We start from the raw sequence: 14,806 nt of genomic DNA on the forward strand, positions 1-14,806 counted from the left end.
GGAGGGTGAGAGGATTCACCAGAGACAGAGTGGGGAGCAGAGTGAGGCAGATCAACGCAGTACACTGCTGAGGGGAGCAGCGGGCGGGTCAGTAGTGGTCTGCCATGCCATGTGGTCACCTCTCGGGCAGGCGGGATAGAGCTCATGCGGAAATCGAACTCATGGAAGTGGCTTTAGCTTCTTAGTGCAGTGCTTTAACCCGCTGCGCCACCAGGGAGGGCCCCCCTCCCCACTGTTTTTGATCACATTTCCCACCCCACCACCACAAATGTCTTTGGTACGCATATATTTATTTTAATGAGCTTATCTTGTGGTTGAATCTGACCTTTTACATGGCAGGTTTGGATTACAACCTACAAATGACTGGGATTTTGCTAGTTCACTTTCAAATAAAGCATTATCATCAGAGCTCTTCTGGATGATGCATATACTGAGTTCAAATGTGAGGACTGCTGTGGGACTTCAGTGTGAGAGTAAGGAAAAGACAGTAAGAAGGCCCTGTAAGGGTTCCATGAGTATGATGTAGGAGGAGGACTAGACTCGGCCCTCTGACCTAAGATCCTCGTTGGTGCACAGACACCAAAAATAATCTTCATTTGTTTGCCACTGAGCCACACTTGTAGATCATTGAGAATATCCTTCTCAAATCTAAAACTTTCCTCCCAAATAGCTGTTGTGTTACTCAGCCCAAATGAAAGTTTTTCAAAGGACCAGCTTGTTTATAGTGATAGAAGTTACCATGGTAGAGAGCATTCCTTTATTTTTCTCTTAAGGACTCTTTCCCCTTCTAGCCATGGATGCAGCGCAAAAGGCAAGTTTATTTGTGTCACTGTGTGGACACTGAGCCATAAAGCTGCAAGGCCTGGAGATACTGAGAAAAGCACAATTTTGTTTTGGACCATTTCACTGAAGTTGTCTGATTTTAGTGGTGTAGTGCTGGTAACACTGACCCATAGTTTGTTAACGAAGGTGATGGGGTATTCTGAGGTAGCCTTATTTCATTGTACTTGTGTTATAGTGAAATGTGCCCCAAAAGCCTGAAACAGTTTAACCAAAAAAGCTACTTTTCAAGTATTTCCTTGCTAGCTTCTGCAGCAGAGGAAAATGGAAAGCTAAAACAAAACAAAACAGGAAATCCCTAGTAGCTTTTTACTTTACAAACTTCATAACTTAAATTTTATTAAAGATAATGTGTTATCCAAAAGGCATACTTAGTAATCATACATAGATATGTGATCTTGTAAATCTTGAAAATATGTTGAAATTCTTATCTTGCACCTCAGCATGCCTGCTATGCTGTAGTTTTTATTGATCCTGAAATGATGATGATGTACAAATCCCACATCCACTCTCAGCTGGCTTCTTTGTCCCCACCCATTAGCAAGATATCGCTAGTTCTGGGTGTATGCCTAATAGGGGAAGTATATTTTCACCTAGGTGGCTCAAGGGCAATCTTACACTGTTAAGACAAAGTGAAATGAATACCTGGATAGGTTTTCAAAGACAGACTATAACCTTGCTTGTCTCTTCTGGGTAAAGGCTTTGGGTGCGACTTTTCCCTCTTCTTGTTTTGTGTTGATAGCATGGTTTGTTAATCACAAAGTATTAATGTTGCTGAGTGATGAGCAGATAGATATCAGTTGGGATTTTCATGCTAAGTGATAATTTAGAATGAAATACATCTATTAAAATGACATTGAGATTATTTGGTGTAAAACATTTTGAATGAACTGTTTGAGAATATAATTAATTTATACAGTGGTAAACTGTCAACTGAGGTAAATTCTGTTGTCAGTGAAGAAAATCTTTGTTTCTATTGCATAAATGCATTATAGACACTGGAGGGTTAAATCAGAGGAGACAACTGTGTGTTGTCAGTACATAAAGTAAACTTTATTATGGGGACACATGGAGAGCCACTCCCTAATGGCTCCAATTCTTTTGTACTTGATATAAAATTGGAAGGAAGAGGGTAAGGTGACAGGAAAAGTAATGGTAACTTTCCCACTAGGAAAACTGGAAGGCTGTTCCTTTTTACAGGTGAGAAATTAATGTTTCTTCACAAAGCCAATTCTGTAGAGCCTATCAATAAAGTATAAAAATCAGACTTGGAACCAAGATGAAATGTTTTATATATGATTTCTTGTAATTCTTTACTTCTAAGAGAGTGTTCATCTAATTAAGAGATTTCTGTGCTGCTGACTTATTTGATAAATGGAATAATTTAATCATAATTACCCATCTGTATATTCCTGAATTAGAAGAACTGCATGTTTTAATACCGTTAATATGGAATGATATCAGGGGCTCAAAATAATGCCAGGGCTGTGAGAAAATAACAAAAATAATGAACAACCATATACCAGAGACATTTTGCGGGGGTGGAGTGGGGAATGGGATAAAAAACGGGAGTGGGGTGGGGTGGAGAGGGAAGTGCACGGGATTATGGTGATGGCACATGGGTGACTTGGTGATGGGAAACCCACGGGGATTACAATTGAGATGGGGAAAAAAATGTACAAAATTATATAAAAAGAAAAAAAGAAAAAATAATGCCAGGGCTGGAAGATAATGGCTACACATTTATTATTTAACTTAATTTTTAATGCTATCCTTATTTAATGCCCGACAAATCAAAGAAAAAGGTTAAATGACTTTCTGAAGACCGTATGGCTAATAACAGGCAGATCCAAAATTAGGACTTGGGTTTCCAAACTCACAGTGCATTATTCTGTTCTGCTTTCTATTAAATACATAAGAATTAAAATAGGTAATTTTTAGTCTCAGCAGTTATACATTTTGCAGTAAGTATAAGTTGTAAAGTTGTATTAGTTGACCTATTAATTCCATTTTCTTTAAGGGCTTTAAAAAACTTGTTATTATACAAGTAAATCATAGTCATGCTAGAAAAGGGAGAAAATACAAGCTTAAAAAATTTAAAATATAAATTAAAATCATCCTACCATAAATTAAAATCATCCTACCATGTAGCATTTAATACTCGCCCATATCCTTATATAAGTGTTTTCCTGGGCTTATGTTCGTGTGTGTAGATTACTTACTGCTTTGTATTGTGTAACAGTATGTCCTAAATGTATTTCCATATAAACATTCTTTTACTACTTAATTTTCAGTAACAGCATTGATATTTCATTTTGTGAGTATCATATATTGTTTTTCCTTTTGCAGTTAGGTTTTCAGATTTTTATCATCGTATATAATGTTGCTATACATTTTTTTTGTACTTTACTCAGGATTAATTCCTAAGAGTAGAATTGTTGGATTAATGGGTTTACATTTTTTAAAGGTTATGATAGGTATTAATCAGGTTTCACAAAAGAGTATACCAGTTTATATCAGGACATTAGTAGATTGTGAGTGTGCTGATTGCTTTTGTTTATTGACAGGATTGGGTATTTTCCTCTTTCATAATCTTTCCCAACTTGCAAACTAATAGATAACATCTTCTTGCTTCAGATTTCTTTGACTTTTAGGGAAATTGAACATCTTCACAAGTTACCGATCATTTGTAGCTGTCAGGTCCTCAACTCTTTTTGTTTTTCCCTACTGAAGTATTTATCTCATTCTTACTAATTTTTAAAGAAGTCCTATGTATCATGTATAATATACCTGTTTTGAAATCAGAGTTGCAAATTTTCCCTAGCTTTTTGTCACTTGTGTGGGGGGGGGGGGGGGGGGGTACAAACATATTTTTTCAAATATCTTTATTCAATCCTGCCTCTTTTTAAAGCGTTTTAGAATTTCATGTTCATAAAATAATTCACCTTTAATCTTTTAATCTTTGATCTACTTATAACTTTTTTGTATATGTGAAATAATGTAAAAAATATGGTCTCTGCTAACAGTTTGTAACAAAGGTCCTAAAATCTTTGGAATTTTCTTGGTGATAAGAGTGTCTTTTGTTCTGATGAGACCATTCATTTTTGTTGAGCTTCTAAAGGGTGCTGATCATCAGAAAGACAGAGCTCACAATTAGAAGCTTGGAATATTCAGGGTCTTGGTTCCTCCATTCTGTGGGAGGGAAGAGGAATTTGAAACGGAGTTAATAATTGATTGTGTCTCTACGATTAAGCCTCCATTAAAAACTCCAGAATGGGGTTTGGAGAATTTCTGGTGGTTCAGCATGTAAAAGGAGAGTGGCCCATTTGGGATGGAAGCTTTGCTTCCTTCCCACATACTGTGTCCTAAATGTCTTGTACTTCTGGACGTTCACCTGTGTTTATCACACCTTTTTATACAACAAACTGGTAAATAATAAGTAAACTGTTTTCCTTCGTTTGATATAAAAATTGACTGAACAACATGAGGGGGTTATTGGAATCTTGAACTTATAGCTGACTGATCAGAAACACAGGTAACAACCTGGACTTGTGTGCGGCACTTATAAAGTGGAGGGAAAGGATTAAGCTGTAAGACTAAGCTTTTAACCTATGACATGTTGATTCAGTTATCTTCAGTTAAATTGTAGAACTAAGCGAGTATTCCAGATTTTCTTGGTGTGGGAAAATCTCCACACATCTGGTATATGTAAGAGAGTGTAAAATAAGCACCAGAGAAGTGTATGCTTTGTAAACAGTATACCAAGTAAGGTACTTTCAGTTTTATTTCTCAAATATTTAATCAGATTGCAGCATATAAGGTATGTCTTTCGTCACTGAATTGAAAGGGAGTCATCATTACATGCAAAATACAAAAATAAACCTGACTATGTCTATTCACATGTTAATCTTCCTGTTAGCCTTATCTACAGCTTAATCCCTTCCCTCCACTTTAATAATTATTCTAATTATTGTGGTATTCTAGAGCATTCCTACTTAGGCAGTCCAATTCCACTCGTAGCCTACGTAAAATGACCAGCAGTAAGACTAATATATGACTCTCTCTAGATTTGCATTTTGTAACTGGCTCTCATGTTGGAGAGCTGATTGTCTGGGATGTCCTGGACTGGACCGTGCAAGCTTGTGAACGCAACTTCTGGGACCCATCTCTACAGCTGGACACCCAGCAAGAAATAAAACTCTGTCAGAAATCAAATGACATTTCTATTCATCATTTCACATGGGATGAAGAGGTAAATAAAAAAAAATCTATAAACTTGCCTTTTAAAATAAAGCCCATTTAGTAATATTTAAAATTTAAAGTAAAGCCCATTTAGTAATATTTAAAATATTTAAAATGATGGTTATACAACTGCATCATTCCCATGTTCAAGTTATGCTTTAAAATATGATATTTTTCATAGACATCACCACTATATTATAAAGCTATTTTAATCTTTTATTCTTGAGTCAAGGTGGTAATTAAATGGTCAGATTTGGGTTGGAACAAATCCTAGGATTTGAGGATAGTGTCTAAGAAACAATGTGAGAGAGAATCCTTTTGAATATTATGGTGAATTTCTTAGAGGGACAGAAGAATGAAAAATGTCAGGGGTATTTTTCTTAGTATATTATCCTAGGACAAAATGGTTTTGAGAATTCCTGTCTTTTAGGCCTTTTTGTTCTTGAAGGACATTACATCTATGATGGAGGAAGAATTTATACTATCAGTAAGCTTACTAAACTCAGGACCTTAGAAAATACATGTAAAGTTAGGTTCCTTTTCTGAATGAAATCACAGAGATGTTTAAGGAGCAGGGTCCCTTGAGAAGAGGTATTGGGGGAGTTTTTATCTGTTTATCTTGAGCCTTTCTCAACTGTTTTGTTTTTCTAATTATATGCCTGCTACTATTTCTATTTAAATTTTGCAATAATAGTGCTCTAGATGGGGACTTGGTCCTTTTTTTTTTTGTTCACCTCCCTTTAAAAACTAAAACAACAGTATAAGAAAAGGATAAAGAACATTTATATACCTAAAAGTTTTCTCTATATCCCAACTTTGGAAAACAAGATATAACTGATAAAAACAATAAGGTATCAAAAACTGGATACTATACATCTGTATTGGGTTTGGAGCCTTTGAAACCACAAGGGAAGTGTTTTCTCGTGCAAATAGGGAAGCAGTGTGTAGGAATTCTTTAAAGGTGTGCCTCAGGGGAGTGGTGGGATACATTTGAATCAAGAATGAATGATTCTAAGACAAGCACTACCAAAAGTGTGAGTTGCAAAAGAATTTTAGAAGCTAGGTGATGTAGAACAAGGAAAGAGCAAGGGACTAGATTAACATGACCTTGATTCTAATACTGACTCCATGTGTCAAATGAAGTGTGTGACTTGTTTAAATTATAACGTGCTGTCTGGAAAATGGAAATGCTTGCTTTTTCTACCTTAATAAGGTGAAGTAAGATAAATGTTGGGAAGAGTATTTTCAAAAGATAGCTACTTTAGTTGAAAAAACAATAAAAGGGCCTCTCTGGTGGCACAATGGGTTAGGATGCAGCAGTGCAAACCAGCAGCAGCCATTTCAGTGTGAGTTTGATCCCCGGCCCGGGAGGTGACCCACATGGTGCGGCAGACCTTTTCTGCCCCGTGTGCTGCTCCCCTCAGCAGTGTACTTCGTCGATCTGCCTGTTCGGGTCCCCGCTGTGTCTCTGGTGAAGCCTCTTCCTCCCAACCCCCCCCCCCCCCCCATCTCTGGCTTGTACTCCAGTTCTGTATGCACAAATAAATCTTTAAAAAAAGGAAGTATTCACATTCCATTTGGAAAATGTTTTGTGATGCTTTTAGAGCATCTTAGGATAGTGCCATACCAGTGTATACTTTTTTTGTTGCTTTTATATAGATCTCTTGATTGCTGGAGATGGGGACATTCAAGTAATTTGGCTCACACTTTACAGGCAAAAGAAAACTCAGTAATTTTTCCAAGGAAATAGTGTTTTGTGTGAATGAAAACCTAGGCTATACCTCAGTTAGTTTGGTGCCAGAACCAGCCCTCCTTTCTTTAGCTTTCATTTTAGTGAGGGAGAGAATGATGCTAATGGGTGTTACACACAGAACTGTATTATCAGTTGCATCCTTCTGGCTTGCAGATGCTTTGAGCTTTTCTTGGTGCTTTATATTTTTGGATTTCAGAGGGCAAGTACAATCATTTGGATTGAAGGCTAGGAATAGGGAAAATCACAGTGGCTTTCTGATACTACTCCAGGGCTGAAAATCTATTACCCCAGGTAGTGGTTAGTACTGATATTAGGCTCACTTTTGGATTTTTTCCACAGAATATATTTGCTGCAGTTGGAAGGGGTTTATATGTGTACAATCTTCAAATGAAGCGTGTGATTGCCTCCCAGAAAACTGCACATGACTCCAATGTCCTACATATCACCATACTTCCAAACAGGTGAAGTTCCCATCTGTGCAGATGAAAGAAATTCAGTCCCTAGGACTACTAGTGTAACATCACAAGTGTCAAAGCTACCTGGCTCCATGGCTTGATCTGCTATGTTGTTTTGAAAAAGGAGAATACCCAGTGGCTGTCTCTACTAGAAAAATTTGTGGTAACATTTTACAGAATTTACAAGAGGCAGGGCTCAAATGAAATGAACTGTCGGATTGTGTTACTAGAAAGTAGGTCAAAATTTGGTATTTATTTAAAAAGGCCAACTTTTGGGCCTAACTTTTATGTACTAACTTTTATGTACTAATTTTTCTTTTTATATTACCCAATGGACCCATCTTTTTATTGATCTCTTCTGGTAGCTACAATCAAATGATAGTCTCCTTGTTGTCCAAAGCTTTCCTCTTGGTTAATTTGGCTGCTGAGTGTCTAAGACTGAAATTACATTAAGGGAGTAGTAGTATTTTCTTACATGATACTTGCACAATGGAAGGCACCTTGAGAAGTCAACATAGTAAGAGGAGCTGCTCAGTGTACTGTGAAAGTGTAAATCATATCGTGGTTTTCTGAGTAAACTTTAGTGGAGATGGTATATTTATAAAATTTAAGCCAGTATAATACAGAGTATAATGTATGCATTTCCTAAAGAGTGCTTTTACTTTGCATTGCAAAACCATGGTAAATTGTGATTTTCATCAGTTCCTGCTAAGAGCTGAATAAGAGCAATTGAAGTTCTATTGATAACTTTCACTGCAATTTAACCTCTTCTGTGGTGTTCTTTTTATCTTTTCTTTTCTGTTTGACAGGCAGTTAATCTCATGCTCAGAAGATGGCAGTGTACGCATTTGGGAGTTAAGAGAAAAACAGCAGCTTGCAGCCGAACCTGTACCAACAGGTGTGTCTTTCCCCAAACACTGGTCTCTTCCTTTCTTAAATGAAAGGTAGTTAGTTATGTTTCAGGAGTGATATACAATATGCTTCCAGTAGACAAGTGTCTATTGGAAGCATAAGATCCACATTTTAATAATGCTTTAATGTAGAACTGCATATTTATTTCCATTCAAGTCTACTGTGAAAGGAAACTTCTGTAATCTGACCAAATAACCTTATGAAGTTCACTATGCTTTTATATTGCCTGATAACACAAACAGAATATGTACCGTCACATGCTAAGCTAAAATATTTCTTTCAGCATTGAAGCATTATAACTAACAATGAGCTCAGTGCATGGAAAAATACATATGTCTTTCTGTCATAATCTCACGACTTGTGATTTTTCCAGTGTTTGGTTTGGGAAGCAAAATTCTAGTTAGTTGTCAGCCCTACACCTGGACTAAAAATTCGGTTTTTCTGATTTCATATTACTGCCATAGGTAAAAAGCACAGTAACTTATGGATTGATGGACATTGTTTCTCTAGGTTTTTTTAATATGTGGGGATTTGGAAGAGTAAAACAAAGCAGTCAACCTGTTAAAAAACAAGAAAATGTCACCTCAAGTTCACTGGAGCTTATTGGAGATTTGATTGGACACTCATCTTCTGTGGAGGTGGTAGTATTTCCAGTATGCATGTAAATATGTAAATATGTAGGGAGCTCTACATATTTGTGTGGGTTTTGATGAACTTAAATATGGAATAGGATGGGTTATACTGTATATGAATAGGGTCTTCCTTTAGAGATAATGTGAGAAAACAAGGCATATGTTTGCTTCTAAAAAATGGGCTTATTCAGTATTACTGAAGACATGGAGATAGTTGATTAAAAGAAAAAGGACAATGTGAATATGGTTGATTCTACAATGCAATTCTTACGAGATGTTGCTTGAGAGTTGTGGAGTGTGTTTTATAGAGGCCTATGTTAAATTCATGAACAAAGTGCTATTACTATTACCTCCCTTTGAAGAACAATTTGTTGACTTTTAGTAAAAGTTTCTTGGCATGTATGAATTAGTTGAGAATTATAAGATGCAGACAGTTGTAACATTCAAGTACATTAATACTTACTATATAGCACCACTGTCTGTGGTGAGGGCTATGATAGTGTGATGATGACAGTGTAAGTGAATCTCTTAAATTTTTTTCTACTGTCTAGCCAGTAAGAATCAATTGCTTTTCATTTAAAATTGAATTCATGCTTAGAATGAATGTGATATTCTATGTGATAGAATACCTATATCACAATTGCATCTTAGCAGTAGATTAGACAATGGAGTTTACAAAAATGCAAAGCTAGCATTTAGGATCTTACACTGTAGTAGAGGGGCAGGCTACAGATCTACCTAATAAGTTATTCTGAAATGTGTGATCTCAGGTGAGTAGCAGACAATGAGTAAACAGGAGTTAGAAGAAGATATGGGACTTAAACTCAATCTTGAAGGTTATTTAGAATGAATGTAATCTTGTTAACCTTAAACTCCTTGATACTAGTTCATTGTTTTACTCATATTTGCTTTTCTCTAAAGGTAGTCCAGTTGTTTACATTTTAACTTTTTCTGTTCACGTAGGTGGTTTAAAGTGTAGTTTTACAGAGATGAGAATAGAATATGGGAAGAGCAGATTGGCTAGGCTGGAACACAAGGTCCTGTGAAGAGACACTTGGAATTAAAACCTGGGAAAGCGGTCTTGGGTTAGATTATGAATGTCCTGAGAAGCTTGGACTTGTTTAATAGTAGGAACACATTAAAAGTTTTTAAATGGTGGGGGAAACTTTCAGAGTAGCATATAGCAAATGTGTTAGATTCTTAGGAACCTTCCAAATGTGTCTCGAAGGTATACATATATTACTAGCACATGTTATTCATCTGTTAACCTCATTTCCTTGAAGTTCCTGTAATTGGTATTTTTCGATTTCTTTACAGATGTTTCTGTACTTCGAAGAACACGGAATAGTGACATGCTCTGCCGATCATCTCATTATTTTGTGGAAAAATGGAGAACGACAATCGGGATTACGCAGTTTAAGATTATTTCAGAAATTAGAGGAGAATGGCAATTTATACCTTGCTGTCTAGTTTAAGAAATTAGATACCTATGTATGAACTTTGAACATCAAGTATATAGGGTAATACTCTGAAAACCATTAATATTTATTGTTGCCGTATTTAGTACATCACTGACTTGTCTGTAGCAGTAAGTTGAAACCCCAGAGAAACAGGTCTAATTTTAGCACAGAAGTTTCAGAGTACAGCACAAATATGTGTTGATAGAAAGTTAAATTATAGTTCACCCTTAAATATTTTAACATTAGTACTTAAACCCTCTATTGAGTATAATTGTCTTATACTCTTTATATTCATAATTTATGTTTTTAAAAAATTACATGTATTTTCTTCCATGTTGCCTTCAGGATTTTGAAATACTTTGTTCTAATTATACCTGTTCTTTCTTTAAAAAGGAACCTTGTTATAAAATTAATCTCTCCCAATAGGAAAGGAAGATTACATAGTAATCTCAGTGGGGCTGCTATGTTCTGAATTTATCCAACTTGAACCTAAAACCTGTGAGGAGGTAGAAATATAAAACTTGTGTTAATGTTCTGCAGAGTAAAATTGACTCCTACTCTCTGACTGCAACTTTTTTTTTCCAGTGGGGAAGGGTTCCCATAGAACCTCTTGTTCGTCATTTTTTACCTAGGTAGTAAAATCTCTGTAAACTTCAGGATGTTCTTGATAAGTACTAGACCAGACACTTCCCCTCAAATATGACAGACATGAGAGATCAGTAAAAAGTGTTGCCAAATTGCCTGATTTGCTTTATGTTTGACTTAAATGTGAGATGCTTGAGAAAGTTTCATTAGTGTAGTTCCCTATGGTAACCACTGAAATTTAATCATCTTCATACCCACCGGCCTGAGAGGATAATTTCTTTCTCCCTGTTTGTATTTATGAATGTAAAAAACAGGTGAGTTTAATTGTGGAGTTAAACTGAGGATAAAAATGTACTAAAGCAAGTGCAGGGAGAGTAATAATGTTAGAGGACTAGATCTTATCACTTTAAAAAGTGCTGTTTTTATTAATTTTACCTTTGATAGGTACTTCCAACAACTACCTACAAACACTGGAAGACCTACAGTCATCTAGGCTAGATCATTGCCATAATGTTATAACAGAGACACAGTTCAGGTAAGGTTTTGCAATGCTAGCTGATAGTTTAAGGTATCACTCCATATATGAAGAAAACAGTCATTATTTTTGCTTTACTTAACAGTGAAAAATTTTATGGAGGACTGTGTTAAAACTTAACCTCCACTGAAACATGTGAATATGAAAATCAGCATTGCTTTCAGGCAAGAAACTGCTATTGTGGCATTTTTGAGAAGTTACAAAGAGGCTGCTTTCTAATCTTCAATTTGGAGCCAGTGGGGCTTCTGATTTTCCTCTAGAGATGAACTACAACCCAGTTTGCTAGATTTCTTGAAAATATATTGGGTTATAATTCTCTTGAAATGATTTAACCTGTTCTGTTTATTTAAAAGAAATGCTACAAACCATAGATTTCAATAACAAAACAATACCTTAAGTACCACGCCAAATCCTTTTTATGGTCCAAGGAAAACCACGTTCAGGAGCATCCTCAAAGTGAGAGTCTGGTAGTGATTCAGAGCTGCTCAGTAGTAGTTATGTAGACTGTTGATAAAAGCTGAACTTTTAATTTAGAAGAATACAATTTCAGTTGCAGTATTTATGTGCATCTTTTCTTTAGTTTCTCTAGCTTGTAACAATGGAGTGTACTTTGTTATTTTAATGCCCTTTTACTCCCTCCTTGTGTGGCTGTATACTTTGGGGCAAGTAGAGTCCCCTTTATTTTTTTCTCCCAGGGTTGCATAGGTGCCAATAGAAGTGATGAGGCTTATTTGCAATCAGGTAAGCAAATTTAAATGTCACCTATATAGTATCAGATGGTATTGCATTTTCCATAAAACTCTTCTCAAAACAATGTTCTAATAAACAACTCTATAATAGGTGATTTATAATAGCTCACACCAATCTGATACATAAATCATTACGTGGAGAAATGCCTTGTTTAGTTAGCAGCTAAGTGAAAGGTTGCACTGATAACATAGCTGTTTTTAACATGTACCTGACAGTCTTAAATGCTTAACGTTGTTGTGAAATAACATTGAATAAGCTGTAATGTTCGTGTAGAAATGTCAGACATCTGATAAATGGTACTTACCAAATGGAATGAAACACAAGATGGTCAGAAATAGATAATCCTTGCCTCAAATAAGCTTCTGAAACAAGGTAGCTCATAAAATAAAGGACACTAAGCCAATTTTTTGAAATTATGAAAAAGGCTAGAGAAGTAAAACAAAAAGGTACTGGGAATGAAAAATAGCTATAAGAATTTAGTTCCAAGTACTTCACAAAAACATTTTTTTATCACATTTACATAAAGCAACATTACAATACAAAGCTGGCTGTTGTCTTGACCAAGCAAATTCTTTTATCTAAGAAAAATAATTTAGATACATTTCTTTGCATGTACTTGTCATGTTTCCTTTTTTTGGTACAAAAGAGGAAAAAAATTGGCACATTATTGTTAGTGATAAGTATTTTTTTCTTCTTCCAGTGTACTACTTCCAAAGCATCCTGCATTCCGATTTTCAAAAAAAACTGGTTCAGTTAAGTCAGTCTCTATACCCCTTAAAAATGCAGTATGGCATATACAGAATTTAAAAGCAAAACAAAGATTTCATTTACTGATTTTCTAATAGTTATAATACATATATAGAGAAGGGTCGACTGGTAAAAGACAAAGGAAAATCTCAGGTTGACTGTAGCTCACAGAAAGTTGTGAAAACAGCTGTATAAAAATATGCACTTGTGCTTCAGAAGCTTTTAGCATACATTAATAGCTTAAAATAGTATTTACTGCTTTCTCATTAGCTTGTTTTCCTGATATTTACATGTCTTGCGCTCTTTTTTTACATCTTTAAAGCAAAATGGCATGATCTCAAATATAGATCAGTTAAAAATATCTGAACTTTCTCCCCATCCCCTCCTCAAATGTATAAGTAGAGATGGCATGCCATGGTTATACCCCAAAAATTCAGATTGATTTAATACAAATTTAATAAAAATGGAATTGTCATGTTGAAACATGACAACAAATGTATATAAATTTTTTTTTTAAAAAGCTTGTCCAAGGGCATTCAGATTTAATGGCTTTTATGTAGTATAGTGCCTTGTAATGCCCTTTCAACCAGAAATAAGGGAAGCTCATGGATTCCCCCAAAACCAGATGTTTCTTTCTCTTAGGATGAATCCCTGTTACAACAGAGTGAGTGGCCAAGGCTATGAAAGTAGTTTTGCTCATTTTATAAATCCTTCAGATGATGCTTTAAGAAAAATAGTCAAGCTCAATAAGGGTGACTTTAGGATAAGAAATGAGCTGAACACTAGCAGAGCTATTTGGTCAATGTCTCATTAACATCAAATCTTTGCTGCTTTTATCTTTTTGGATAGCATTTTAAGTTTTGTTTGACAAGGACACACGGACAGCAGAGCACAGGAGTCTGCCATGTGTTTGTCACTAAGAGATTAAAAGAATACATTTTACTTTCATAAACCATAACTTTCCAAAAATGAAATTTAGGGACTTGAATGATTAAAAACCAAATATTACCTGCTTAACCTATTTGTTGTTTTCATGATTAAGGAAAGCCTCTTTACTACTATAATTCAGTGTCCTTTGTAGATCAGAGGTCCCCTTCTCTGCCTTTAGCTGTCAGATGGAAGCCTCAGGCTTTTGCACTTTAAGTCATCTAATGTCTTCCAGTGTTTGTAGTTATCTGCTAAATGTTGCATCAAGGCTGGCAGATGTGCAAAGGCTGTAAGGACAGAAAGACGACTATTAGGAAAACAATTGGATTTACATAAAAAAAAATAGTGGAAGACAGACATGTCAAGATACTGTGCTCATGGAGTGGAATATTGAAATAGCTATTTTTAAGTAATTCACTGAAATAGGAAAAAAGTGTTAAATGTACTGGAAAGACTTTTAAGAGTGACCTTAATGTGTATATTATATATAGTATTACAAAGCATGAACTATCTTACCATCCCAAGCATCAAACATGTCTGTGATGAAGTAGTCAATGAAGGAGATCTGGGACTTGGGAATGCTACAGGTGTTCCGGTCGAACACTGGCATCACCACAGGCAGCCCCTGTCTCTTCTCTTCATCGGTCTGCAAGAAATAACACATGCAGGGCTGTAGGCACTAGAAACTGTCACAGTAGCATCTAGTTTCTCAGAACAACCTTGTGAAAACGGAACATCAAACAGATGCATCCAAGAAGAAACAGGCTCAGCAAGATACTGAGGTTAATGAAAGTTGGCTCCTTGAAGGGCTCTGAGGTCGAGACTATTTTCAAGGTAATAGTAATACTAACTCTGTCATCCTAATTGACATAGTCACTTTCCAGGGTACAGAGACAATATTGTATAAAAATTTGATTCCTTAGCTGAATCAGGGAATTGATAGGAAACTACAACTGGTCATTATAGTG

General features: G+C 35.8%; 2 protein-coding genes across 5 annotated transcripts in view; one reads left to right on the forward strand and one right to left on the reverse strand.

The window, feature by feature from the left end:
• WDR41 (WD repeat domain 41) overlaps positions 1 to 11,274 on the forward strand; it is a 34,679-nt gene extending 23,405 nt beyond the window's left edge. Inside the window, exons 9-13 of one of the 2 annotated variants that reach the window (XM_004678189.2) lie at positions 4,908 to 5,092; positions 7,175 to 7,296; positions 8,100 to 8,188; positions 8,713 to 8,840; positions 10,152 to 11,274. In XM_004678189.2, the coding sequence (XP_004678246.1) occupies positions 4,908 to 5,092; positions 7,175 to 7,296; positions 8,100 to 8,188; positions 8,713 to 8,840; positions 10,152 to 10,304 (677 nt within the window). In that variant the 3' untranslated portion in view covers positions 10,305 to 11,274. Of the gene's footprint in view, positions 1 to 4,907; positions 5,093 to 7,174; positions 7,297 to 8,099; positions 8,191 to 8,712; positions 8,841 to 10,151 lie in introns of those variants that run through there. The other variant, XM_012721819.1, reaches the window with a different exon arrangement.
• A 152-nt stretch (positions 11,275 to 11,426) lies between these two features.
• PDE8B (phosphodiesterase 8B) overlaps positions 11,427 to 14,806 on the reverse strand; it is a 256,270-nt gene continuing 252,890 nt past the window's right edge. For all 3 annotated transcript variants that reach the window (XM_012721817.1, XM_012721816.1, XM_004678190.2), the window contains 2 exons: positions 14,355 to 14,484; positions 11,427 to 14,125 (listed from right to left, as the gene is read on the reverse strand). In XM_012721817.1, the coding sequence (XP_012577271.1) occupies positions 14,016 to 14,125; positions 14,355 to 14,484 (240 nt within the window). In that variant the 3' untranslated portion in view covers positions 11,427 to 14,015. The remainder of the gene's footprint in view (positions 14,126 to 14,354; positions 14,485 to 14,806) is intronic.

This window comes from Condylura cristata, unplaced genomic scaffold (assembly GCF_000260355.1).
Source record: "Condylura cristata isolate star-nosed mole 26May11 unplaced genomic scaffold, ConCri1.0 scaffold00007, whole genome shotgun sequence".
In the NCBI taxonomy this organism is placed as follows: Eukaryota; Metazoa; Chordata; class Mammalia; order Eulipotyphla; family Talpidae; genus Condylura; species Condylura cristata.